At 33.6% G+C, this 27,998-nt stretch overlaps 1 protein-coding gene across 2 annotated transcripts; it reads right to left on the minus strand.

Moving 5' to 3' along the window:
- Window positions 1-11,417: 11,417 nt before the first annotated feature.
- LOC112391906 (NKG2-A/NKG2-B type II integral membrane protein) lies at window positions 11,418-27,427 on the minus strand. 2 transcript variants are annotated; one of them, XM_024733463.1, is made up of 7 exons: window positions 27,223-27,427; window positions 26,735-26,833; window positions 26,198-26,251; window positions 25,520-25,671; window positions 23,515-23,615; window positions 23,077-23,193; window positions 11,418-12,062 (listed from the first exon to the last, which is right to left on the minus strand). In XM_024733463.1, the coding sequence occupies exons 1-7, from the start codon at window positions 27,407-27,409 to the stop codon at window positions 11,987-11,989; spliced, it is 786 nt and encodes a 261-aa protein (XP_024589231.1). In that variant the 5' UTR covers window positions 27,410-27,427; the 3' UTR covers window positions 11,418-11,986. The 2 variants fall into 2 exon arrangements, with proteins under 2 accessions (XP_024589231.1, XP_024589230.1); XM_024733462.1 differs by having other exon boundaries at window positions 11,418-12,073.
- Window positions 27,428-27,998: the final 571 nt, after the last annotated feature.

Raw genomic sequence — 27,998 nt, forward strand, 5'->3', positions numbered from 1 at the left:
TGTTTGGCTAGATGGCACACAACTTACCCTGAACAAGAAAGTCTCTTGCTGTTTTAAAATTTCAGTAAAGAATAATATTATTTTCTTCTAAATCTAAATAGTTAGTGTGGATATGGACAGATGTTAGATTTCATAACAGGTGTAGCCATAATAAATCAACAAGGAAACGACAGGAAAGATGGAAAGAAGGGAGTAAAATACTAAATTTTATACTAAGCTAAATATTTTACTTTCAAAACTCATTTAGGTTGCTGATTGAGTTATTACCATTCTGCATTTTACTAAAAGGTAATTGAATAAGTAAACTTGCATGAGATTACAAAGTGAGTACGTATCAGATTTGTCATTTTAACTTCAATATAGTTTGACTCCAAGACATGTGCACATAATGAAATTTTCTGAAAGTGTGCTCTCTGCTTCTCTAGGACTCTCTCAGTGTAGTTTGTATTAGTTTGTTGTCGTAACAAATCACCAGAAACTGGGTGGCTTAAAACAACAGAAGTTAATCCTCTCATGGTTCAGGAGAGCAGAAGTTTGAAATGGATCTTGGTAGAGTTGGTTCCTCTGGAAGATCCTTTGTCTTGAAGGAGCTAGCTGAACTTTTCCAGGGAGAAAACTGTTATTGATGGTTAAAAACAATTTTTTGTACTGTATATACTGTAGAACTTGTGTATCAAAATGCTAATGTATAAAGGAAATCTAGTAAACCTCTGTGAAAAGACAAGGTATTCTGGCAATCCTTGGCTTCATTCAGACAGTCAGCCTTGCGTGTCTGCGCCTACCGAATCCTCGGGTCCAACCAACCATGCAGATACAGAGGGATGACTGTACTATTCCACTTTATATGAGGGATTTGAGCATCTGTGGATTTTGATATCCTCAGGGGTCCTGGAACCAATCCCACTCCCCCACACATACCCTGGAGACAAAGGGATGATTGTCTATACCTCCAACTTCCATTGCTCCTTCTCTGCATCTCTGTGTGTCTATTGCTCTCTTATGAGGATATTCTCATGGATTTAGAGCACAATCCAATATGGTTTCATTGTCATCCTAAACGTAATTACATCTACAAAGAACCTATTTCCAAATAAGGTCACAATTTGAGGTTCTGGGGGGACATGAATTTTAGGGGGACCCTATTCAACCTACTATGTACGTACAAAAAAGAAGATTTCTAGGCCTCAATTCAGATGATTTTATTAGGCCATCTGGAAGTGGGAGGTATAACATTGCATTCTAGTGTACACACACAATGTGTGTGAAAGCCAGTTTAGCAAGACCATGGGAAATACTGCATTACTGATACCCTGCTTCCCCAGTTTTAAATTCCACAGTTAAATCCAGTAAGTAATTGATAGTACAGGCTCTGAAGCTAAAGCACTTGGATTTATGTCTTGGTTCTGCCACTTGGATCATCTTAGTCTTGTTATTCAAACATTCTGTGTTTAAGTTTCTATTCCATCATCTATAAAATGTGATGAATAATAGAACCCACTTCATGGGGTGATTGTGAAAATACACTAATTGATCAATTTAAACATGTGAAAAGTTTCTGGCACATAAGTACTCAACAAAGTTATTATCTGACCTTCTTCCTCTTCTTTCCCTTCCTTCCTCAGATCTTAATAGTAAATTAGTGTCAAATAAAATTTTAAATAGATGAAGATAATTTAAAAATATGATTTCTACCATGAAATGTTATGAATAAAATATGCAAGATTTCTCCCAACATATCCACACTTAACAGACATGACTTTCTAACATAATTTGTGTTCAAATTAAGACTTTGGATTTGCTTCAAATTCTGCGTGATTAAATATTCATTTCTAATTGTTGCACTTAATATATTAAATGTATCCCTTTTTCAGGAATTATAGCACATATTTCATTAAACCTTTACAAATTGCTCTGATTCTCATTTACATATTCAAATATTTGATCTTTTCAAACTATTTCCTAGACTTATTAGTATAGAGGAGTCTGATCTTTACTCTGGAGCAAGGTAAACTTTTCCCGGAAAGAATGAATTATGATTAACAACAATTTTTTGTACTGTATATACAGTAGAATGTGTTTATCAAAACACTAATGTATAAAAGAAATATAGCAAACTCCACTGAAAATGGAAGATACTCTGAAATTGCCTGAGGTCACAGAGATGAAAGCCAGAATTAAAGGCATTGTTAGCATCCCAATTCTAGATTTAATATTAAATTTTGGATGACAATGTATTCATTATTTGTATTGTTAGAGAACTGGGAAATGACATATCTGCTTTTTTGTAAGTATGTCAAAATATTATGAATTTTAAAAGTATAATTGATATATAAAGCAAGTTCAGCATTTAATGGAAAGTATTTTCTCTTCTAGGCTTCAAGTTTCAGGACACGAGAATACTAATAATAAATGTGTACACATAAAATATGGCCAGATAGTTGCTGAAGATTGCCATAGTAATGGCTATTGTATCTGTAAGAAGAAAATATATTCAGATTAGATAAAATACATTAGAAAGAATAAAAGAAAATGGACACCTGAGATTTCCCAGTGTGATGACTTCAACTGTGTGAAATATTTACTTAGCTAAAAGTAGATGTCATTAAACATTGAAGTTATATATTATTCTTTAACTTTAATTCATTAATTTGTAACAGAATAAATACAATAAACAATATTTTAATAACATTGGGTAATTCAAAGGAAATAAAGAATGTGAAGGAACATTATTGAGATAGAAGTATTTAGGAAACCCCTCCATTACTGGGACAGAGGTATTAAATCAGTCAAGTTTTAAGATGTTCAGGCCTTCTAGTACTTTCAAAATAGATTTTGTCACTTTAGTTTCATACTTTTGTTTAGTTTTATAAAAGACACCAGTCTTTCTTTGCCTCATTATGGTCATCTGTGAGAAGAATGAATGGTCAGGGTAAGACAAAATTGTCTGATAATGGTCAGGGTAAGACAAAATTGTCTGATAAAGTGAATCTTAAAGAAAAATTTACATTTTTGATAAGCTAGAAAATAATGCTTTAAAAGTAGTTATAGAGAGCCAGGAGATGTTAAAACTTTGTTAGCCACAAAAAGTACACAGAGTGAAAATGGATAGTCTCCACTGGAGTGGAATAAATAGAGTTTGCTTCATTCAAAAACAAGAATTTTTTTCCTGCCATTGGTCAGGCACTGAGCTTCAAGTGCTGGAGATCCACTGTTGTACAAATTAGAGAATTATGTCTACTTTCGTGGAGCTTTCAAACTAAAGGAGAGGACAGACAGTAAAGTAATCACATTGATAAATACAAAATATAAATAAAATCAGTTCTTGTAAAAGGGGGAAAAGATAGTTATCAGAGTAGAGTAAAGAATTTGATCTAGACTGAGAATTTAGTGAAGACCTTCCTGATATGGAGAGAGCTCAGGAATGAATAATTTTATTAACAAAAGAGGAAAGGGATCCAGGAGATAAGAGTACTGCAGAGAGAAAAACAAACAACCAAACAGCAGGTGGAATGAAGAGCAGGGTGGCTGGGTGCCAGAGTTGGAAAGGGAAAATGGTCTGATATAATCCTAGAGGAGGAAAAAAAACAGAAAACACAGAGCTTTGAAAACTGTGAGAAGGACTTGACGTCTTCAGGGTATTTTCAATCATTAAACTCATCCAAGTTTTCTATCTATTATAAGATATAATAGAACAGAGAATCCAAATCGATACACAATCACAAACAGGGTTGCTAAAACTACTAGATAACATGGGGCCACAGACAAAAATGAGACACCTAAGGAGCACAACTCCTCTAAAAGAAATACAGCAAAATAAAATTTCTAGTTCATACAAAAAACAATGGCACAGATTTAACAAAAACTTAACCATAAGAAATCTTCAGTGAAATGAAGGAGAATATTGGTAATATACAGCAGGGACTCAAAAGGCACATTTCTGTTTCCAGATATAATGTAGTAGATTTAAAAAGTCAAAACAGGAAAAGAAGGATTCTTTAAAAAGTTTTTAAATGCATTTTTTGTTGTTGTTTTGTTTTGTTTTTGCGGTATGCGGGCCTCTCACTGTTGTGGCCTCTCCCATTGCGGAGCACAGGCTCCGGACGCGCAGGCTCAGCGGCCATGGCTCACGGGCCCAGCCGCTCCGCAGCATGTGGGATCTTCCCGGACCGGGGCACGAACCCGTGTCCCCTGCATCGGCAGGCAGACTCTCAACCACTGCGCCACCAGGGAAGCCCTAAAATAAGTTAATTCTTAATGTGTAATGACATATAACATTAAAATAAAGACACTATCATGAAAAAGACAGGGATCTAGGGCATTAGACATGTTTAATTCACAGAGCCGCGTTTACTAAGTTAATAATTTCACAAATTGCAAGAAGAAGAAAAGAAACAAAGAAAGAAACGGAGAAAGAGAGACCGAAAGAAAGGGGGAGAGGGAGGGAGGGAGGAAGACAAAGAATATTAACAAAACCTGGTGTGGGTATTTTAAAAAGTAAAAGAAAATGAAATGCATCTTGTATCAATAATGTAAATCATGTAGTAAAGTTCTTTATAGTGAAGGACTTACAAAGAATAAAATAGTAGGTTCTAAAATTTTAGGAAAAAGACAAGTAAAGAATCTCGCCTCTGAACAACACGAGTGAAAAATAATTTTTTTTCTTTTTGAAATAATCACTACTGAATATGTAAAAGCCTTTTATAAATGAAATGTGAATATGAATTACCTTTTACACCTAAAATTAAACTAAAACATTTTTTTAGTTTATACATACAATATGTAATTTAATTTAAACTTCATTATTAAGTATGTGGAAAATGTGGGTATTATTTTATTTATTATTTATGTATTATTTAGGTAAATATTTATTATTATTTTATGGGTGAAGAAATTAAATCTTAGAGGCGGCCAAAATCATACTGCTTATTCAGTATAAACCTATCACCTATGAGTAATTTATAATACTTTTGGTTAAAAAAGCACTTTCAAATTTATGTCACTTGAGTTGAATATCATAGAAATCCACCAAGGTAAATATGGCATGTCTTATATCTCTATTTAATAGAAAAGGAAACGTAAGTCCATAGAGGCTGTTATTGTCCCAGATCTCAAAGCTAGAGACTGGTAAAATTTTGATTAAAACCCAGTTCTAACTCCAAATACTAAGGCTGTTATCTCAAATTGTGAGATACATTCCTTTAGGTAGTTATTGAAATGAAGGAGGAAAAAACCTTTCAAGATTTTGAAGCCAGGATTTAAAATATAACATGACCATAATATAAAATGAACATAAGTGAATCATAGTGAATTACTTTTCTATGACTTATATGCTTGTATCAAATTCTGGGTATCTTAAAATTGTACAGAAAGACCAAACTACATTTATGTGGAAAGTACGTACCCATGCTGTGATGGGCGCATGGATCTCGGACCAACCCCATCATAGAATTATGACTGCCCATCTATCCCACAGATGAATCCAAATTCTTCATTTTTTACAAAGGATTACTGAATAAAATAAAAATGTGAATTTTTTTTCCTGTTTCCTCTCCTTGGGGTGAGTTGATATATTTAGATTAGAAAAGTGAGAATACAGAAAAATTTCACCCATGCAGACATGAAAAAGGAAAGAATGGAAATGAGAATTCATATAGAGCCAGGTAAAATTACTTTTAAATTTTCTCTTGCTATAAAATAAAAAACAAAATGTTAAAAAATGTAATAGCTGTTTTTAGTTCACCTACACTAAGATACTTAAAGATGTTTTTCATCACTGATAGTGAATGATAACACACACAGTTTTTTATTTACAGTCGTCTTATTTTATTTGGTGGTAACTTTATTGGTGGTAATTGCTTTCTTTGCAAGGTAAGTCTGGGTAGGATATATGAATTTTTGTTGAATGAGTTTTTCTAGTATACTTTAATTAAAGTTCTGTCCATATCGTTGTCATCATTTACAAGTTATCGTTATCATTAGCAAAACTAATCTCACATTTGTTAATATAGTAACATCTTAACATTGCCTAGCAGAGCTCTCAGGAAAAAATAAAAGGTGTTTAATAAATGTGCATAGCGCTTAGATTTTTAAAAATATAAACTGGTTTACATTTGATCATGATAGTTGGAAACAATGAAAATAATTTGTTTCATTTCGAAAGTAAGGTTGTGTGTCACATCTTATAGTAATATCATAACTTCTGATTCTTCAATAAGTATATCCTACTTACCTATCATTAAATAAAGTGGAGCAGAATATACCTCAGAAGTAACAAGTATTCATTGCCTTCAGTAAGTCAATTCAAATACTTAAGAAACAATTAGAATTACCTTATAGCGCATATATTTTTAGAAATTTTCTTGAGGTTAGAACCTCAAGAGTTTCTTATTTATTGAACAATAGTTGTTAGAAACACACACACAAACACACACAGACACACACCTGATTAGAGAAGGAAGGTCCTGATTCTTGTGGATAAGAGCCTCCTGAAAAAATTAGACATGTCCTGAGTTCGTGATTTAGATTTGATACTAGCAATATCCAGTCAATTCTGATCCCTGAAAAGGATATGACAAGTGTTATTCTAATCTCATCTTTCTGTTGAAAAAGCATAGCACAAACCACAGTGCTTTGGCCTCTCACTACACAGAAAATTTCCCTTTTTGGTGGAATAAATGTTAGGCCCTAACATCACTTTATGACTTAAAAATGGTGAATTCAGTGATAAGAAGTCACCAGAGTTTTAAGAAACAAATGGTGGGATCACATAATCTCTTTCTGAATTTTTTTCAGAAGTGAAAAATTTGTCATATTTTATTTGTAATAAAATATGGTTATAAGTACTTTGTGGAAAAAATAGAGAAAAAATTAAACTTCTTAATCATTTTGTGCATAGGCTTTTATAAGTTTGAGTGGAATTAAGTATGCTGTATCATATAAGCTGAAACAACAGAGAGATAGCTTTCATATATATACTACATAGGTACATGTATATGCATACATACCTACATGTATATGCATACATATGTATATATGCATATGTGTGTATTTATACGACCTTTTAATAATGAAAATATAAGTGTATACAAGATAAAAATTCCATGATGAATCATCATATGCCTAATTTAAATAATTATCAACTTATGGCCAATATTATTTCATTTATGATGTATGTGAGTGTCTCAGATCTACCTCTGCTCCGAAATAGGGCTCTTTTCTCCTTCTTCCTTGTGTACACCACTCATTATATTAGCCTCTCTTTATTGCCCAGAATAGCACCAAATCCCTTACCAGAATAGTAACATAATCAACTAATGTCTTAATGCTCTCATTTTTAGCTATTTATAATTTTTGTTATATTAAGAAATGATGACAGCCAAAAGGAGTTTAAATAGACTGAATGACTAAAAGTAGCATGGTATCCTGGATGGCATAATGGAAGAGAAAATGGATATTAGGTAAAAACTAAAGAAATACGAGTAAAGTATGTTCATTAATAATAATATATCAATATCAGTTCATTCATTGTGAAAAATGCACCATGCTAATGTAAGCTGTTAATAATAAGAGAAACTGGACACTGGGTGTATGGGAACACTCTGTACTACTTTTGCACTTCTTCTGTAAATTTAAAACTATTCTAAGATAAAAAGTTTATTTAAAAATAAGTATTGGTGCTTCTTTATAATGTTATATTCTACAGAATAGTAATAATCATTATCTTTATTATTATTATAAATTAGATGGGGCAATTTGAAAAAGAAAACCAAAAAATGACTCTAAAGGGAAACAGCTTAAGAAGGAGTCATTCAAATGAACTTTCACTGAACATGCACTTCTGAAAACAGAACCTCAACCAGTAAATCCACAACCTATTCAGTCAATAAGAGAATTATCAAGCAATAATTTTTAGTCAATAGAACAATTACATAGACACTGTAACTACTTACTATGTACAATATGTGTGAGATAATTTAACATAGGTAAAAGTCAATTCTGCAAAGTTTGATAAAGCTATAATAATTTTTATGAAATCAATACATTATTCAAAATCTTCCTATAGGGATAACACAAAAGCCAAATTTTTTTTTTTTGGTGGTACGCGGGCCCCTCACTGCCGTGGCCTCACCCATTGCGGAGCACAGGCTCTGGTCGCGCACACTCACGGACCCAGCCGCTCCGCGGCACGTGGGATCCTCCCGGACCGGGGCACGAACCCGCGTCCCCTGCATCGGCAGGCGGACTCTCAACCACCGCGCCACCAGGGAAACCCAAGCCAAATATTTTTACAGGAGAGAAATAATAAACTTTCAAGGAAGAAATAATTAAAACATATAAACTTTCCTAAACTATAGGGGAGAAAGGAATTGTTGCTATTTTTTTTCACTACGACTAGAGTTGTGTTGATGTCCAAATTAGATGAGAATGTGTTAACAGGAAAAGGAAAAGTCAATCTTACTGTGAAAATTGTCACAAAATCCTAAAACAGTACCAAACCAAATCAAACAGTACATAAAACTGTCTAGTCTATAGATGACCAAATTGAGTTTATTTCAGTGTTGTAATAGTAATTTTATTTTGGAAGAAAAATTGTTAAATGAAATTTGCTCCAAACAGTAGATTAAAGAAATAGAAGATGAATATATCCAGATGGAATGCATATTTATTATAATTCAATAGCTTTTCATGATAAAAACAATCTTTAGCATACATATCAGAGTCTGTATAAACACCATTCTTAACCTTGAGGTATTCGTAGCTTTTTAGAAAATCATTAAGACAACATGATAATAATACCACTTCTTTTCAATATCATTGAGGAGATTCTCCAGCACATTTAAGACCACCATAGGAAATAAAAAGAAAAGGACTTAAAAAAATTTTTTTGCTGATGATATATTTATCCACATAGAACATAAAAAAATAATTTAATGACCAGTTAATAGAAATAATATTAGTATAACTGAATGTAACATTAATTTGCAAATACTATTAAAGTTCAATAATAAACAGAAATAATTAATTAACTTAACAACCACAACAGAAACACTGTAAGGTACTTATAAGTAAATCTAACAGGAATAGACAAGATCTATATTGAACTTATTGTATAATTTTATAGAAATATTTTCAAAAACAACTAAATTTTGATAGGACCACTGAATCTAATAAAGATGTCAATTAATCCTAAAATATTTTAGAGATTCAATTCAATTCCAATTAATATCCCAGGTTATCCTATGTTCATTAATGCAAAATCCAAGAGTAGACGTATCACTATTGAAGAAGAAAAAATGGTGAGGGACTTGTCCTACTAATTTTTAAGACCTTTGCTAAAGCTATGTTCATTACAACAAAGTGACATGAGAACATAGACAAATCCGATAAATTGAAAGAGAAAAGATACAGACAGTGAAAAGCCATGTGAATAGATGAAAAAACAGATGAGGTAGCATTGCAGATAAAGTAGGAAATGAGATACTATTAAATAATTACTGCTGTGAAATTTTTTATGCCAATATAAAAACACACACTTGAATCTCTACTGTATATACATCATATGCAGAAGAATTAGGAGCTTAAATCACAACCCTCGTGTGCATTAAAAAAATAAGTAAATATATGAGAGTTGATATCAATTTATAAGATTGATTCAGTATATATTTTATTTATTTTCATTTACTCAAAACATTGAGATACAGTATAAAGTAAGCTAACAAAACATCATAAAATTCTAAGGAAAAGTAAGATATCAAAGTCAAAATTCTTAAAAATATACTAAGGAAATAAGGAAAGCAAATTTGTTGATATGTTTCAACTTGGACAATAAACAATTTTATTCAACATAGGTTTTTTAGTGACAACTATTTGCTAGGTGCTTTTCTAAGCCTTGAAAATGTTAAACAATCTAGGCAAAACTTCTTGCCATCATGGAGTTTACATTTTAGTGTAGGTGATAGAAAAATGGACAAGAAAGTGTGAAACAAGTTCAAGAATAAACAAGATAAGTGAATATGAAACAAGTTGAAGGAAAAAACAATAATGTTATCTTCTGACAGTCTTTGACCAATATTCTTTTCAGCTAATCCACATTTTCCATTGACTATTTTAGAGAAAAATTAGATCTCTATGTATGAAATGTAGGCTGACATTTACAACCACATTTAAAAAAAATATTTGGTTTATAAAAGGAAATGAATGTGGGCTTTTTATGGGGAAATCTAAATCACACTTAGTTGAAGAGGTATTTTTTATGTTAGTGGCTTTTTTTTTTTTTGCGGTATGCGGGCCTCTCACTGTTGTGGCCTCTCCCGTTGCGAAGCACAGGCTCCAGACGCGCAGGCTCGGCGGCCATGGCTCACGGGCCCAGCCGCTCCGTGGCATGTGGGATCTTCCCGGACCGGGGCACGAACCCATGTCCCCTGCATCGGCAGGCGGACTCTCAACCACTGCGCCACCAGGGAAGCCCTAGTGGCTTTATATTTAACTGATATTATGTGTCTCTTAAATAAAAGACCGAGAAAAAGAGATAGCAATAGGGAAGAAACAGAACATCTGAATATTCTATTTCATTTAGTTCAAATAAGAACTTAGAGTCCTGTGGGAAAGTCACAAAACATACCTACAAGTACAGTTTCTGGAAATAGATAAAGCTGAGCACAGAGAGCTATGGTGTCATATGTAAAGCCCTGCTACATAAATTGATGGAGTGAGGAAAGGATTCTTTTTCTTTGAAGTGTGGGGGGAGCAAAGTGTTTTTAATTAATTAATTGAGGTGTGATTGGCATATAACATTATATTAGTTTTAAATATATGACATAATGATTCGATATTTGTATATATTGAAAAATGATCACCACAACATCTAGCTAACATCCTTCTTTAAGGATTCTTAAAGAGGTATATTCTGCATTAGGATGGTGAGTTAAAAAACTTAAAAGGCAGGGGAGAAGTTAAAAAACTTACTTGTATAAAGAGACAATATGTACAAAGAAATTCCAAAATCTTTCTCAATGCTAAGCATATATTCACCTTGCATCTGTCATCATGGAACATTTATTGAGGATGTGCTGAATAGTAGTGATGTTTCAGTGACGTGTGAAATTGCAGAAAGACATGACATTGCTTTCAGAAAACATACCTTCTAATAAATGGAATAAAACCAACAAAATGAATTTATGCAGAAAGAGTAATTTGAGTACAAAAGTACATGTATAGGTTGCATAAGGACATATTTATCTGACCTTTTAAAACTACTGGATCTAGAAATTTACAATGCTTTGCAAACAGCCTGGGTTCAAGTCATCTAACTGCCACCACTTCCACAAACTATGCAGAAACTAAATTTGTTAAGTGAGAAAAACCACCACGGCCTAATCCACAGGCCTTCTTGGCCAGTAAGTAACAGTCTGGTTAACATGACTGAGCCTGTACTAAGCTCTTCCTGTGTACCATAAGGGGAGAAGGTAGTGAGGCACAATGCAATTTTGTGGTGAGAAACAGTCCTCTGGGCAGGATACTGACTTCAAGCTGCGACTCTAAAAGTAGATGTGGTCAGGGATGTTTACTGGACAGTTGCCTAGAAACACAAGCATATGATGTATGGCCAAGGGAAACTTTTGTAGTCTTGACTTTTCTGTAAATGTGTTTGGATTAATAAGAGACATGACAAAAAGATTCCAAAATTCACATGAGCAATGAAGTGAATAAATGGGACAGGGAGAAACAGAGCTGAGTCTGGATATGCATGGGCATATTGAAGCAGAATTGAAATGCTGAGTGATAAAAAAGTGAAAAATCTGCAAACACACTTGAAAAAATATTTATTCAGAACCTAAATATTTATTCAGAACACTTAGTGGGTATTACGTACTGTGCGAGGAATAATGCCAACTAGTACATTGTAGTAGAATGAACACAAGGCAGATAATTCATAAATCTTGAACTTCAGCAGGGAGGGAAAGAGAATAGATCACCATCTTGGCAACTAACTGATACTGCTTGACACAGTTTCCTGGGATTGTAATGGATAAATAATTTCTTGGCCCCATCTCGGCTGAAACCTTCTGTAATTCTAAAAATAAACAATTCTGCTGAGATGTCATTTCTTTCACAAAGAAATATTTTCATTATATTCACTTAGTCCATGCTAGAAAACTTCATTTTTTGTTTAATATCCATCTATATGATATAATGAAACTGAAAATTTTTCTCCTCCTGTGGTATTAACTTAGAATTTGAGAATAAACCGCCTGTAAATAGTAACTCTTTTCAAAATTGCTCTCAAGTAAATCACATGCATGACTTACAAATTAGAGGACTTCAAATCTCTATTAGCATCCTAGTTATTTTTCTTTGTTTGATTGCTTGTTTATTTGCCATTTGACCTTACATTTCCTGCCACAGCAGTAATCTCCACATTCATGGAAAAAAAGAAAGATGCTATTTACAACTTCTGCATCTTGCATCCAAGTGGATTTTGTGTTTACTTCAGTACTTTAAATATCAAAGAATAGAATTTTGTAAATATCATGAAATTTGGACAGTACTTATCCCAGGTGCCCAAAGACATAGAGTTAGGAATAAGACAGCACTTTTCCCAAAGAAAAAGGCTCATTAGTTGAAGATCTAGGTAGAACCAAGGTCTCCCAAGTCACAACCTTTTTTTTTTAATGCACCTACTAGCAGTTGGTCAAATTCTAATTTATTTATTGCTTCTTCATTTGTTCCCAGTAGATTCATTTGTGTACACAAGAATAAAAATGCATTCAGTGTAAGCTCTACAGTTCTCACATTATCCTCTTGGAGAGTTTGAAAATAACTACTAAAAGCTTACAATGTTCCTTCTGTGGTGTTAGCCCATCTCCTGGAGCCTTTTTATACTGCATTAATTTTTTTCTCCATCTTTTTACACAGAATTAACAACGTCAAAGCACAACAGAATATATAAATAAACATAAGAAACTGCTGTATTTTCATGAAGGCTGTTTCCTGTTTATTGTTTGAGCTAGTATCTGTTAAGGATTTCTGTGTGTCAAACATATGGTTTGGCAATGGATATACATAGTTTATCATCGAATTGTCCACAATCTATTAAAGGTATAAACATACACATGTGGTTTTAAATTAATATGTAATTTGCAATGGTAGACACAATTACTGGGTAGTAGACAAGATAGGATTATACATAACAATTTTGCAATGGATTACCAGTATCAACTATGAGGAAATGGTGTTAGGGAAGATGTCCTGGATTAGGTGATTTAGAGGGAGGGTTTTTTAAAAAAATATGTTAGATATCAAGTTGAACGGGGTTAACACATACCAAGAATTGAAAATGGAAATGACAAAGACTCAGAAGAAAGAGACAGTAAAATGAATAAAAAGAGCTATACACACTCCAGTACTGTTGGTTTATTAGGTGGGGTTATGAATATCTGGAGATGGATGGAACCTGGAACAGTCTGGAAGGACAAGAAGTGGGTGTGTGTGAGTGAGAAGAAAGATTCATAATCTAACCTTGAATAGTACCATATAGTCAGTAAAAGCCCTTTGAGGAGTTTTAAGAAAGGATTGACAAGGTCAGATTTCCATACTGTGGGTAGACAATTTGACCTCTTCAGAGGACAATAGATTTGATACAGATGGGGATAAAGAACAAATAAGAAAAATAGTTAGGGACAGTAGAAGTAAATAGTGTTTTTATCCAAAACTGTGATGTTAGGAATTGTGAAGACGATAATAATTGGGAGGTTACTGACATAGTTGATGACATTAGATCTGACAGTAGGTGAAGACAAGAGTGGGGAGAGGGGTCTCCCCTGGTGGCGCAGTGGTTGAGAGTCCGCCTGCCGATGCAGGGGACACGGGTTCGTGCCCAGGCCCGGGAAGATCCCACATGCTGCGGAGCGGCTGGGCCCGTGGGCCATGGCCGCTGAGCCTGTGCGTCCGGAGCCTGTGCTCCACAACTGGAGAGGCCATGGCAGTGAGAGGCCCACGTCCCGAAAAAAAAAAAAAAAAAGAGTGGGGAGAGGGAAAGGATAAGAAAGATGCATACATTTTTATTTTTTACTGAATGAAATAATGATGGTACCATTAATATAGAGGATACTAGAATAAGCAGTTTAAGGAAGGGGATGATGACCTAATATATAGACATAATAAGGTGTAAAGCCAGTTGGGATTTTTAACCCATTTCTATTTTAAAATACAAGTGGACCTCATGGGCCTTAGTCGTATGATTCAAAACACAAAATTTTACTTTCTAAATATCTTTAATGTTAGGCAGTTTGTTTAAAAAATACTCGGTGGTTTACAGAATTTTCTCTTAATAAGAAATGTCAAGAAGACAAGTTAAAAAAGAAATTTTCAAAAGTGATGTGTTCTCAAGGTTAATATGAATAATCATTATTACACTAAAACAGGGTTTGAGTGGTGGTTCCCGATGTGATTACAAACCAGAAAGCCGAATACTTCCTTGTAATTAGATGTTGTTTTAGATGATTAAAGACATATATGCTTGTATCTTTAAGAGCAATGACTCACATTTTCAGTCTCAGTGGAGTGATGCAGTCAAAAGAATGAAAACCATCTAAAAAGTACTTGCAAAAATGTGTACCTCATTTCTGTTTTTTTAATACTCAGAAGTGGTCAAGCACTAGGTCCATATCAACTTTTCTTCTCTCTTGACCTATTCTTCATCTTCTTTCTCTCTCTTTAGACTCATTGTTCTTTTTATTGTTCCTCACCAACACCATTTATTTCTTTGGCCTTTCTGCTCCGACAGATAAGAATTTTATTTGCCCAGATAAGTTCATTATTTCGTTTAAATTCTGTCAAATATTATCTTCTAGAGTTTTTTTTCCTGAACACACTATTAATATGTTTTATTTCTTAATGTAACTTATTTTTACTTGTATCATTTATTCTAACCTGTTTATTTTGCTTTTTATATTTCTTCCTCACCAGAATATAAACTATGAAAGGACAGGAAGTTTGTCTTCTTCACTGATGTATCTTTAGCACATAAAATAATGTATGGTACATAATAAGTGCTCATCAAACATTAGTTACGAGTTTAATATATTTTCCATTATTTATTTGACATAATTGTTATGTTATGTAGATAAATATTTCTAGTCTTTTATTTATTGGTTAGGGGGTGTACTGGGTTGCCTACAAAGTCTTCTGTTGCTCTAAGTTTATACAAATATTCTGAAACATTTCTAAATTGCCTTATTGATAATAATTTTTGCTTAAAGAATAATATGACAAACACTAATGTACCCACTATCAAGCTTAGGAAATAAATTATGAACAGATGTAAAATTTTTACCTGCTCATTCATAATTTAATTCCCTCTTTTCCCTTTAGAGGATCCCTATTACCTATTTATTTATATCTAATACATACGGCTATGTCTTGCATGTATTTTTAAAAAGGACAAAAACAATGTATAATGTGTATTTTTAGAATTATTTATATTGGCTCAAATTTATATTTTTGACGTCCCTTAATATTGATATACTCAATATTGTGCTATTTTATTCACTTTCTTCATAGTCTATTCTATGAATATAGGACAATATTTTCACCTATTTTCTTTTCTAAGGATATTCAGATTCTTCCTTTTTTTCCTTTTTATTATCTCTCAAACTTCTGTCTTGAATGTTCTTCAATATCTTTCCTTAACCATATTTACAGGAGTGTTTCTTCTAGACTATGTACTTATCAGTTTTGGGGTACTAGTATAAGTATATTCAAAACTTCACAAATACTGACAAATTGCTTTTCAAAACTTGTTATTACTTTCACCCCAAGCAGAAGTACATGAAAACTTCCATTTTTTTACACCATATCCATGATTTGGAATCTACAATCTTTTCATATTTCTAATATCGTGATTACAAAATTTTGTTAGGATGTCTTGGTTTGCCTTTCCATGATAATTACTTATATTTAACTTTTATAATAGTATCGTTAAGGAATATTCAGGTCTAATTCTCTGTGAATTGTCTTTTCACATATTTTATGTTGAATTGGTTGCCTTTTTATGGACTTACATAAGTTCTTTGTATATTCTAGATAGAAATCTATTGTTAAGTGCACCCAGTGTAAATTAGTAAATGTTTAATAACCCACTCTATGGTGGTGGGGAAGATCTCGTTGGTAGAGTTTGCCAATTTTATTTGTGTAAGTACTCTGACCATAATCAAATTTAAAGCTACTAACCTGATACCACTGAATGCAGGATTGAGAAGGGAAGAGACTTATAGTAGCACAACATTGTACAGTATTTCAACAACCAGATGTCATAGATGCAAATAACTTCATAAGTATAGTAAATTTAGCAAAATAACTAAAAATGAGTTTTGAGTATTTATTACTTTTATTGTTAGTATGATTTACAATATTTATATTTATATAATTGAATTTTAGTAATGATTGTGTTCAATAGCTTGTTTTCAAAATTCCTGAAATTTTAACAATAATCTCTTTTGATTAGCTATGAGCCCGATCCAGCAAACCACTCACTGATTGTATAATTTGTGCTAGTCTGGGTGTATCTTTCCAATCTTAATAATATATTTTACTGTCCAGATAATAAATTTACTTATTTAATTATTACTTTATAGCATCATTTGCATTTATGATTTGGATTTTTGGAAATTTGATTGAGAAGTGTATGCTTCACCAAAGGTTTTGAAGTTTGCAACTATATTTTCTGTTAAACTTGTGAGGACTTCTTTCATAATTAGATCTCTGATATTCAATACTTCTCCACAGGGAAATGATTTTTTCCATTGCCTTTATTGAATAATCTATTCTTTTCTCAGGATCTGTAATATTACCTCTGCAACCACATATTTATTGTTCAATATATTCATAGACTTTTTTTTTTTTTCCAGAATTTGGTTTGGTTCCTCAGACTGATGACAAAATATATTCTTCATGCTCTTCACCCACATTGTCTTGACTATTCTTGGTGTTTTCCACTTTATATGATTTGAAATTGAGTGATACAGAACTCAGTCCCATCTGTGGACCCTGCAGTTGCCTGTGAACCAGCTCCATCCAGTTCCTCCCTCTTTCAGGGAACCTCTGGAAAACAATGTCTTAGACAATCACTCACAGACAAAAGAAACCTTGTGGAGGTCCAGGCTTCCAGAGAAGAAGTTCCACCACACCACCGGAGCAAAGAATATGAGATTGGATGCATTAGAGAAGATAAGAGGAGCAACCTGACTTTACCTACATTACCCTTCCTCCATGGAAACACAGTTTTAGGGCCAAGAGAGACCTTCTTGGCCCATGATTTTTTCCACTAGGAAAAGTAAAAGAGAGTGTGAGTGAGCACCCAGCCTTCTCAGCTATATGGGATGCTGCCAAAGAGGCTGATTTCTCTCATGCCTCACCCAGGGTACTGAATCATGTGTATAACTGGGGGCTGAGAAGAGTCTAAGATAGCAGCAAATAGGACTCTAAAAGGGCATTAAAAGGATGCAGATCCTACTGTGTCACTGACTCCATCAGGAAACCTGCCTATGAGCCACTTGGATCCTCCCAACTGGCCCACAGCCACCCTCAGTAATAAGCTCACCTCACCTCAAAACACCCACACCCTGTAGCTGCCTCCCTGTGGGCACTCCCTACTGTAGCATAGAGAGTGAGCTTTGGCAGATGGCTAGTGAGCATGTGCAGAAACCTAGTCTGAATCCGAAGGCCAACAAGAGACCACAAACACGAACTTTAACATCATTTTGTGAAAACAAAAGAAAGGCTTTCAGCACCCAGCCTGGTTCACTGCAAAATTAAGATAAGGTATACAAACTTAAAACTTTTGCCACAAGAGGGAGCACAAAGTGTGGAGCAGGTGCATCCATAAAAGGTCCTAGAAAGCCTCAGAATCACTAGCAGTTTTGATTGAAGGTAATTCTCTCCTGAGGTCAGCGAGTAAATGGGAGAAGGTGGCTACTACTTCAAATACAAAGACAGCAATACAAAACTTCAAGAAGCATGAAAAATGCCACTACCAAAGGATCACAGTAATTTTCCAGCAACCAACCCCAAAGACATAGAAATCTATGAATTAACCAATACAGAATTCAAAATAGCTGTTTCAGGGAAGCTCAACGAGCTACAAGAAAAAAAGAAAAATAATTCAACACTGTAAGGAAAACAATATATGAAAAATGATAAGGTTAGCAAAGTGATACAAATCGTAAAAAGAACTAAACAGAATTGAAGAATACAATAGAGGAAACGAAAATATAATGGAAGCATCAACACCAAATGGATCAAGCAGAAGAAAGAATCTGTAAACTAGAAGACAAGACCTTTGACATTATCCAGTCAGAGGAGAACAAAGAAAGACCAACTAAAAAAGTGAATAAAGCCTATATGATATATGGCATATCATCAAAAGAACCAACTTGCAGACTACTGGAGTTCCAGGAGGAGAGAGGGACAAGGGGGTGGAAAGTTATTTTGAAAAAATAATGGTTCAGAACTTCCCAAGTCTGCTGAGAGATTTTGATATCCACATTTATGAAGCTCCTGAGTCACCAATCAAAATCAACTTAAAGAGATTCTCTCCAAGACACATTATAATAAAACTGTAAAAAAAAATCAAGGACAAAGAGATAGTCTTAAAACCAGCCAGAGAAAAAGGAGATAGTAACTTACAGGGGAACTCCTAGAGGGCTATGAGATTTCCAAGCAAAACCTTACAAACCAAGAAAGAGTGGGATAGTGCCGGGGAAAAAAACTGCCAAGCAAGAATATTCAACCTGGCAAATTTGTCCTTCAGAATTGAGAGATAAAGATCTTCTCAAAAAAACAAACAAAAGCTGAGGGAATTCATCATCACTAGACCTGTCTTATGAGAAATGCTGAAAGGGGTTCTTTAACCTGAAATGAAAGGATGCTAATTAGTAACATGAGAACATAGAAAATATACAGGACATTGGTCAAGGTCAAATCCAGAATACTCTAATACTGAAATAGTATAAAGGTTAAAGGAAAAGAATATTAGAAATAACTATAGCAAAAATAATTTGTTTTTAAACACACAATATAAAAAAGGTAAACTGTGATATGAAAAACATAAAAAGACTGAGTAAAAAGGTAAGGTTTGGTTTGCAACTGAAGTTGTTATCAGCATAAAATAGATTGTTATATCTATAGCATGTATTATTTAAGTCTGATGGTAATCACAAAGTGAAAACCTATGATAGATTCACAAAAAATAAAGAGAAGAGAATCAACACATACCACTATGGGAAATTATCAATTCACAAACAAATGCAGCAAGAGAAAGAGAAAAGAACAAGGAAACTACAAAACATCCAGAAAACAATAAAATGGCTTAAGTGCCTGCCTGTTAATAATTACCTTAAATGTAAATGGATTGAATTCTCCAACCAAAAGGCATACGGTGACTGGATGGATAAGAAAACTGAGACCCAACTACATATATACGTATAGGGACTCACTTCAGCTTTGAGGATTCACTTAGGCTAAAAGTGGAGGGATGAAAAACGATATTCCACAGAACTGGAAACCAAAATAAAGAAGGGGTAGTGATACTTATAACAAACAAAATAGAATTTAAACAAAAATGGTAACAAGAGCTAAAGAAAGTCATTGCATATAATGATAAAAGAGTTATTCATCAAGAAGATATAACAATGCAAATATACATTGTTCATACAATGTTCATTGCAGCACTATTTACAATAGCCAGGACATGGAAGCAACCTACGTGTCCATTGACAGATGAATGGATAAAGAAGATGTTGCATACATATACAATGGAATATTACTCAGCCCTAAAAAGAAACGAAATTGAGTTATTTGTATGTGGTGGATGGACCTAGAGTCTGTCATACAGAATGAACTGTCAGAAAGAGAAAAACAAATACCATATGCTAACACATATGTATGGAATTAAAAAAAAAATGGTACTGATGAACCTAGCAGCAGGCCAGGAATAAAGACACAGACATAGAGAATGGACTTGAGGACACAGGGTTGGGAGGGGAAGCTGGGGCAAACTGAAAGAAGTATTGACATATATACACTACCAAATGTAAAATAGCTAGTGGGAAATAGCTGCATAACACAGGAACATCAGCTCCGTGTTTTGCGACCACCTAGAGGGGTGGGATAGGGAGGGTGGGAGGGAGGCTCTAGAGGGAGGGGATATGGAGATATATGTATGCATATGGCTGATTTGTTTTGTTGTACAACAAAACTAACACAGCATTGTGAAGCAATTATACTCCAATAAAGATGTATATATAAGAAAAGAAACGCTTATTCTAGGTGAAAACCTGGATATGCAGAAGGGAAAGAAGAGTTGTAAGAATTATGTGGATATATTTAATGGATATCGAGTCAACAAAATATTAACAATAAAGTTTCAAATTTTAAAATATATATTTGTATTCGAATTCAAGGGAGCAAATATGGCATAAGCAGTAAATAAAGGTAGAAGGTAGTTATGTCTTTTCACTTTTCGAGAAAGGGTAAAGGTACTAATTTGTTAGACTTTAATGAGTTAAGAATTTATGCTGTAAAATGTGGGGCACTAATAACATAATATTTAAAACATTAAACTGACAACAGAGGAGAGTTAAAATAGCTATTGTGAAGATAAAAAGAAAACAACAAAAGAAGTGGAGTTCAAAGAAATGGTAGCATTCATCTCTGATTAAGGATAACTATATTATACTTAATTAATTATATATACATATTATACATACTTATATATAAATAATATATGTAAATATATCTTATAATAATTTTACAATTATGTTAAATATAGAGTAACTTCCAATTTAAATTCTAAGAATATTTATATTTAAAATAACTGTTCACTATCTTAATGAGAAACTCCTTTAACAAAAGCCTAAAGAAAGAGGAAAGTAAAAAGATGAAAAATATACCATGCAACACAAGCCAGTAGAAAATTGCTATAGTTAGTACACTGTTATAATAGAAGGCAAGAGCCGTATTGGAAATGATGAAGCATGTTTCATAATGATAGATAGAGTATCTAAACTATTAGCAATGTTTTTTAAAAAATCTTTATGTACTTAACAATACAAGTTCAACATAAGTTTGAAAAAAGTGAACTATTACAAACAGAGATTTAAACAGTTCTCTCTCACTGCTTATAAACAAGCAGGTATCAGTAAGGCTAAAGAAAGATTTAAACTAGATAACTAATCAATTAGTTCTACATATATGTAGAACACATACTCTATATACTAGTATGGACTATTCATATTTTTTTTACATAGAAATTTTCAAAAAATACACTATAAATCATATTTCCAAGCATATTCATATAAAAATATAGAAGTGGTGTCACTGCAGTAGCTGCTAGCCAAGTTTGGCAAGTGGGCACTTGAAATGTGGGTATTCAAATTTAATTTTAATTAGTTAAAAAAATAATATTTTAGTATTGGTTCCTCTTTCACACCAGCCACTTTTAACAAAGATGTGGAATATTTCTAGCTTCATAGAAAGTTCTCTAACCAAATAGAATGCTCTTTACTATATGCAGAAGTCAATAACCAAAAATTTGAAAATCCTTATATGGTGTTAAATTCAGTAATAAATGTCTAAGTAACAGATGGCCCATAGAAATGACCACAAGGAACGTTCAAAATTTTTATAAGAATTACAAGGAAAATATAAAACCAAATGTCTGTCTTCTGAAGTATTAATTGCCTTAAATGCTTACCTTACAAACTAAATAAAACAAAACAAAGCAGAAATCCAAGCATGCATCACAAGAAACTAAAAATGGAAAAGCTAAATTCAGGTGAAATTAAAACCAAATGAAGTAGAAGGAAGAAAACAATAAATAGTACAAAATCAAGACAAAGAACAAAATTACAATAGAGAGGAACAAGGCCAAATGTATTCTCATTGAAAACATTTAATAAAATTGATAAAAGACTGCTGAAAGAAAGGCGAGGAGAGGGAATCCCTGATGGTTCAGTGGTTAAGACACTGTGCTCTCACTGCCGAGGCCCCGGGTTCATTCCTTGGTCAGGGAACTAAGAGCCCACAAGCCATGCGGCGTGGCCAAAAAAAAAAAAAATTTGAGAAGAAAGAAGTCTTTTATGTCTATAATAAATATGGGGATACCATGTGGTTTTTACAGATAAAAAAGCAATATTATGAAAACATTTTAGTATCTATAAAAAATAGAAAAATCCTAAACTGAAAATTACCAAAATGCATCACAAAAAATAGAAACCTGAGTAAACCTAACACATATTGTAAAGAAATTGAGTTCTTTATATAAACCTTCCCACAAAAAAGCTCTAGAAGCTCAGATGGCATTGGTAGTGAATAATAACACTTGAAAACGTAGCAGTACTCTTTCACAAAGGTCCAGGTAAAAGAAAAGGAAATACTTCCTAATAATAGCCTTGGTAACAACTTGTCAAGTACATAACGTAAATGAAAACTCAATCAAATTTCTTTGGGAACACAGATAAAGGAAAACTTTAGCTTGACCTAGATATAATATATGCATTGATTTTTTAAAAAAGGACAACACATGATCATTGTGATTTTACTTCGAAATGCAAGACTGGTTTAACATATGAAAGAAATAAAGGTAATTTACTTCATAATCATTATACAAAGAAAACGTTTATCATTCCAACTGATGGAAAAATAATACAAATGTAACGTCAATTGATTATAAAATTTGTTTGAAAAATGAGAATATTATGGAATTGTTTTCATATGAGAAACTTATGATGAAAAAAACCTTAAGATGATGGTAACCAACAATCCACTCTCTGCCTCTAGAATAGGTTTCCCTCTTCTTGATATTTCATATAAATGGACTCACACAACATGCGATCTTTTACAAAGGTTGAAGGCCATGAAAATAATGCAGAGTAAAAAAAGCCAGACACAAAAGTAACGGTATCTATACTTTTTGGTGTGCATATTATATTTCAATATAATTCATTTTAAAATTTATACAATCATAATATTATTTCCATTTCATAAAAGTTAAAGTTACTCAACAGCATCCAAACTCACGTTTTCTCAAGCTGATTCTTGCAATTATATGTATGTGGAAGCTCACAACTGTCTGATTTAATGCCCTCTGAATATAACAGAGCACAGTTACGTTTATCAGGTGATGAGTCTGTTATACTGTAATGGAAAAAAATGCACAATTCTGTTATAGCATATGAGGACAACTCATGAAACAATAGCATCTTCCATGTCACTGTAATAAAAGATATTTTGAAAATGGGTAATGATATTTTAATATAATTTTAGTAAGAGCTTGTTATTAGGGAAATGGACTACTGAGTAGCCCATTCTTTAATAATTATATCAACATTTTATTAACTTTCAACATCTTCCTTCATATTTCTATAATTCAACTGAAACAAATGTTTTAATATTATTCTTAAAATTTTTATTTTTAATCTTTTCCTCCTCTATACAGTATTATTTTTAAAAACTTACTGTAGTTTGTAACTTGAACCATTTAGCCACTTCCATGGATGATCACGGCCTTCACGAAAGACTGCAATCCATGACATAATTGATAGGGACATCAGGAATTTCTAGCCAAAAATAAAGAATTTTCACTTAAATAGTTGTTATGAAAGATTTTTATTAATTTTTCAAAGGCAAGTAGTGTGTTCTTTCATAGGATCCTTAGTTTTCTGAACAAAATGAGAGTGTTAAGAGTCTCATCTAACACTAAAAATATATTAAAGTTGAAAGTTTTAATATTGCCAAATACATTAACCAAGGTCTGTACTTTTGATGTAAAATTAACTCAAACAGTTATGCTTAGCAGTTTCACTGTTTTTCTTAGGTTAATAAGGAAAATTCTGATTCACGTAATTCAATTGTTACCCATGTTGTCAAAACTAACATAGCAAGGCTTTAAATAAGATTTTAGATTCTGTGACATCCATTTCTCAGGATACTGTGACTATATCAATGGATTTCTCCTCTATGTTTCTCAGAGTTTCGGTTTTAGAAGGAAATTAAGGGAATGAAATTGAGAAAATAAGTGACACGAAAGCCCAAGATTTGGTTTCCTGGGGCTCACACTGTTCTTTGACTAGATCAACCCTCAATCATTCTGTTTCTGTGTTGCTGGAATCCAAGGGACCAGACAAGGAGTCAGAGACTCATTTCTCTCAGCTGTGCCCTGCCAAGTACAACTGTAAACGATGGAACTAATGAAAGACACAAGTCAAGGAGAACTCTGAAAGGTGGAAAGAGAAAGGTGAAATGGTTTGCGACCCTGGGGTTAAGGAACAACTATTAGGGGCATCCTATATCCGCCACCCAACCGAAGAAAGTGACCTAGACCTGCTGCTTCCCAACACCCAGCCTAGCCATTCCTCCTTGGTGTTGAGGGGAATCCTGTGGGCAACACAAGGTGAGTCTTACAAGGTGATCCAGCAGGACACCTGCTAACAAGAAGCAGCCAGAGTAAGTGCTTCTCCTCCCCCTCACCGAGAGATACCAGAGTTGGGGGGTAGGGGTGGAGGTGGGACCAGCAAAGGGGATCCCATGACTAAAAGTACTGAACCCAGGAAGCCTCTTTATATCTGAGGGCATAAGACTCCATCTGTACCCAGAGACACTGGATAGATTGGATTTTAAATGTTATATTTACATAATGAGCAGTGGAAATTTACAAACTACACATAAATGCAATAATATGGATGAATTGCAAAAATAGCATATGGGGGTGAGAGGAGACAGGAAGAAAAATGCATACTCTATGATTCCATGTATATGAAGTTCAAAAACAAGCAAAGAGGGGCTTCCCTGGTGGCGCAGTGGTTGAGAGTCCGCCTGCCGATGCAGGGGACACGGGTTCGTGCCCCGGTCCGGGAAGATCCCACATGCCGCGGAGCGGCTGGGCCCGTAAGCCATGGCCGCTGAGCCTGAGCGTCCGGAGCCTGTGCTCCGCAACGGGAGAGGCCACAACAGTGAGAGGCCCGCGTACCACAAAAAAAACCCCAAAAAACCAAGCAAAGAGATTCTATAATATCAAAAGTCAGGACAGTGGGTATACAAGGAGGGTGGAGACGTGATGAGAGAATACAGAGGAGTGGGGCTGCTGTGAAGTGGAAGCTTCTATTCCATGATCTGATATGCAATTACATGGTTCTATATATTTTGTGATCAATATGCAAAATCATGATATGTTTATTTTCCTTTATATACTGTAAAATTAAATAGCACAGCTTATTTTAGAAAATAATAGCATTTGTAGAAACATGTTTTTTTATGAAAAGCAAGAACTGGAAATTATCAAACGTGTATTAATGGTATAAAAATATAAATAGAATATCATAAAGTTGTATTCTGTTGTTTAATGGAACATTAATAGGCCTTAAACAAACTGCAAATATGTACAAAACCACAAGTGAATCCTAGCAAATATAATATTGACTGAATCAAGCGTTTAACAAAGTGTTTGCAACATTTAGTATCTTACCCTTTCTTCTTCATTATCTATATAAAGCAGAGTAGAATTCTTAGTAGCACAGGCCGTCACACTCTCACTCCATGTTTTTTTTTCAGAATGAATATAATAGCAATTGTTGGAATATGTAAACCACTCTTTTGGACAATGACCAGAATGACATTCTGAAGAAAGATTGTGAATTATTATCCAGAAACAATTTGAATTTAAAAAAATGAAAACTAACTTACATATATGCATAGGTATAAATATATATGTGTGTATATATATAAAACACATCTATGCACCCTCAAGACTGGTGCATATAAAACAAACCACACTCATACAATCACAGAAGTGTCAATCTCTCACCCCGCAATTTATGTCTCCATATAAAGCAAACACACAGAAATAGCCACTCTTTACATGTCCTGAAAATCAAAAAATGAAACCTCTGTTTTAGAATAGCAAAATTATTTGTCTCTTATCATATTACAGAGGGAGGAAATTTGAGCCAGTGGCAACAGTGGGTATGGTGATCGTATTGTTGCATAGGGAGAAACACTCTCCTATAATCATTATTTATGAATATTTGTTGCCCGATTTTGTAATTTATGTTCAACCCCAAAATCTCTTCTCATTTTCACTAGCCTAAGATAGAGACAAAATACAAACTGTATTTATATCAGAACTTTGAAAATCATTATGTACCTTTCTGGAGCCTTTTTATCGGAGAGGAGTTATTCTGCTCCTGTATTGCAGTAGCTACAAAATTAATCATTATAAAAGTTAACATTGATCTAAATAAATCATAATGACTGTAGTTTCTGAGTTGAAATTTGGTTTATTGCCTAGGATTAGAATAATCTGGAATAAAATTGATTTTACCAAGAAAAATTAAGTAATGAAGATTTGGTTGAAAAAATATTTCAAAAGCCTAAAGGAACAGATCACCATCTCTTATAGTATTTGTTTTAACCAATCTCAAGAATTAATTTGTATTTCTCAATAAGATCTTTCAATCTCCTAGAGCATGCTTTTGAGTTATGAAATCAGAATATACATATACATACTCTCTGTAATTATTGTGTTGTATACTTTTGACAAATTCAGAATCACCATTCCACATTTAGTCTAAATGCATACATTTTAATGAGATGCCCATTCCATAATATTATGAAGTGTTTAGAGGCACTGACCATCATTAAAGTGTAAAGTTCCCTTACAATTTTTCAAAAATCTACTTACAGGGAGTAAAAACTACCATTGTTACCACACTGGACATCAGAACAAGGCAGATGATTCCTAGAACCCCAGCAATGAGTTTCTCTGGAGGTGATGGTAAATCTGCAGGGAAAGAAAAGGAAACACTGAGAAGAGTGATGGTGACAGTTGTTTAGAAAGTTTACAAACAAGAGAACCCACATAAACAGGGAGTTATATATATAAACTTGGACCCCAAGCCCATTTCTACCACTATAATCTTTCTCTCAGAATATACCATTGCATTTTCAGCATATATAACGTTTCATGAGTTGTTGATCAAAGACTACAAATTACAGCAATGCCAGAATAAAAGTAGTCCTCCAATTTCACATTAGAAAACCATATCCAACTTTAAGTTCTGTTCCTCAAAATGAAAAATATGTGAACGTATCCCCTACTCTTTCTCCAACCTCTGTACTCCAACTGCATATCCTAGAACAGTTCCATCATGTGACTATTAAATGTTTTACCTTTGCAGTGGTAGTTCTTGTCATTCCCTCGAAGATTCTGAGAAGCATTTTGAAGATTTAATTCTGCATAGGTTATTTCCTGCTCAGTTATTGAAATGGAACTTTTAGTGCCCTTAGGTTTTATTTGCTGCCTCTTTGAGTTCTTGGCTACCTTCAGTTCTGCATAGGTTACTCCTTGGTTATTCATCTCTGCAGCTGAATTATGTCAGACAGTGCTCTAAGTGTACTTAGGAATGAATGGTATATGTAAGATGAGGTCCCTAGTACAGTAAAATGGGCGGGGTAGAGTCTAGTACTCACTTCGCAGTAGAACAATCTTAAGGTCTGGTTCTAAATTCCTTAGAGCTTTAAACAAGTGTCTCATGGTAGAATACTTTTTTTTAAGTAATTCTACATTTGACAATATATTTTTGGTTGAAACAATGAAAAGCAATAAATTAGGGAGGAATAAAGAAGTTCATGACGAATAATATCCTAGTCAGATTCCACAGAAATATTTTAACACCATTATAATGCTTGTATTAAAATTAAAATGTTTTATTAGAAAAGAGAGATTCACCTATATTTATGATAATTTTGAAATCCAGTAATGGTTAAAGATAGAGTATTTTAAAGATGGGGAAAGAGTAATGTTGGCATGTACAACAATCTCCTACACTAAATTACATTATTTGGTGACTTACATTTACTTATTAAAAGTGTTACCAAATGGTCGTTATTTTGAATGGTTGAGGAGTTCTGAGAAGACATTAAAAATTGAGGAAATACTTCATGTA

Source organism: Neophocaena asiaeorientalis, unplaced genomic scaffold (assembly GCF_003031525.2).
Source record: "Neophocaena asiaeorientalis asiaeorientalis breed wild unplaced genomic scaffold, Neophocaena_asiaeorientalis_V1.1 scaffold150, whole genome shotgun sequence".
Lineage (NCBI taxonomy): Eukaryota > Metazoa > Chordata > Mammalia > Artiodactyla > Phocoenidae > Neophocaena > Neophocaena asiaeorientalis.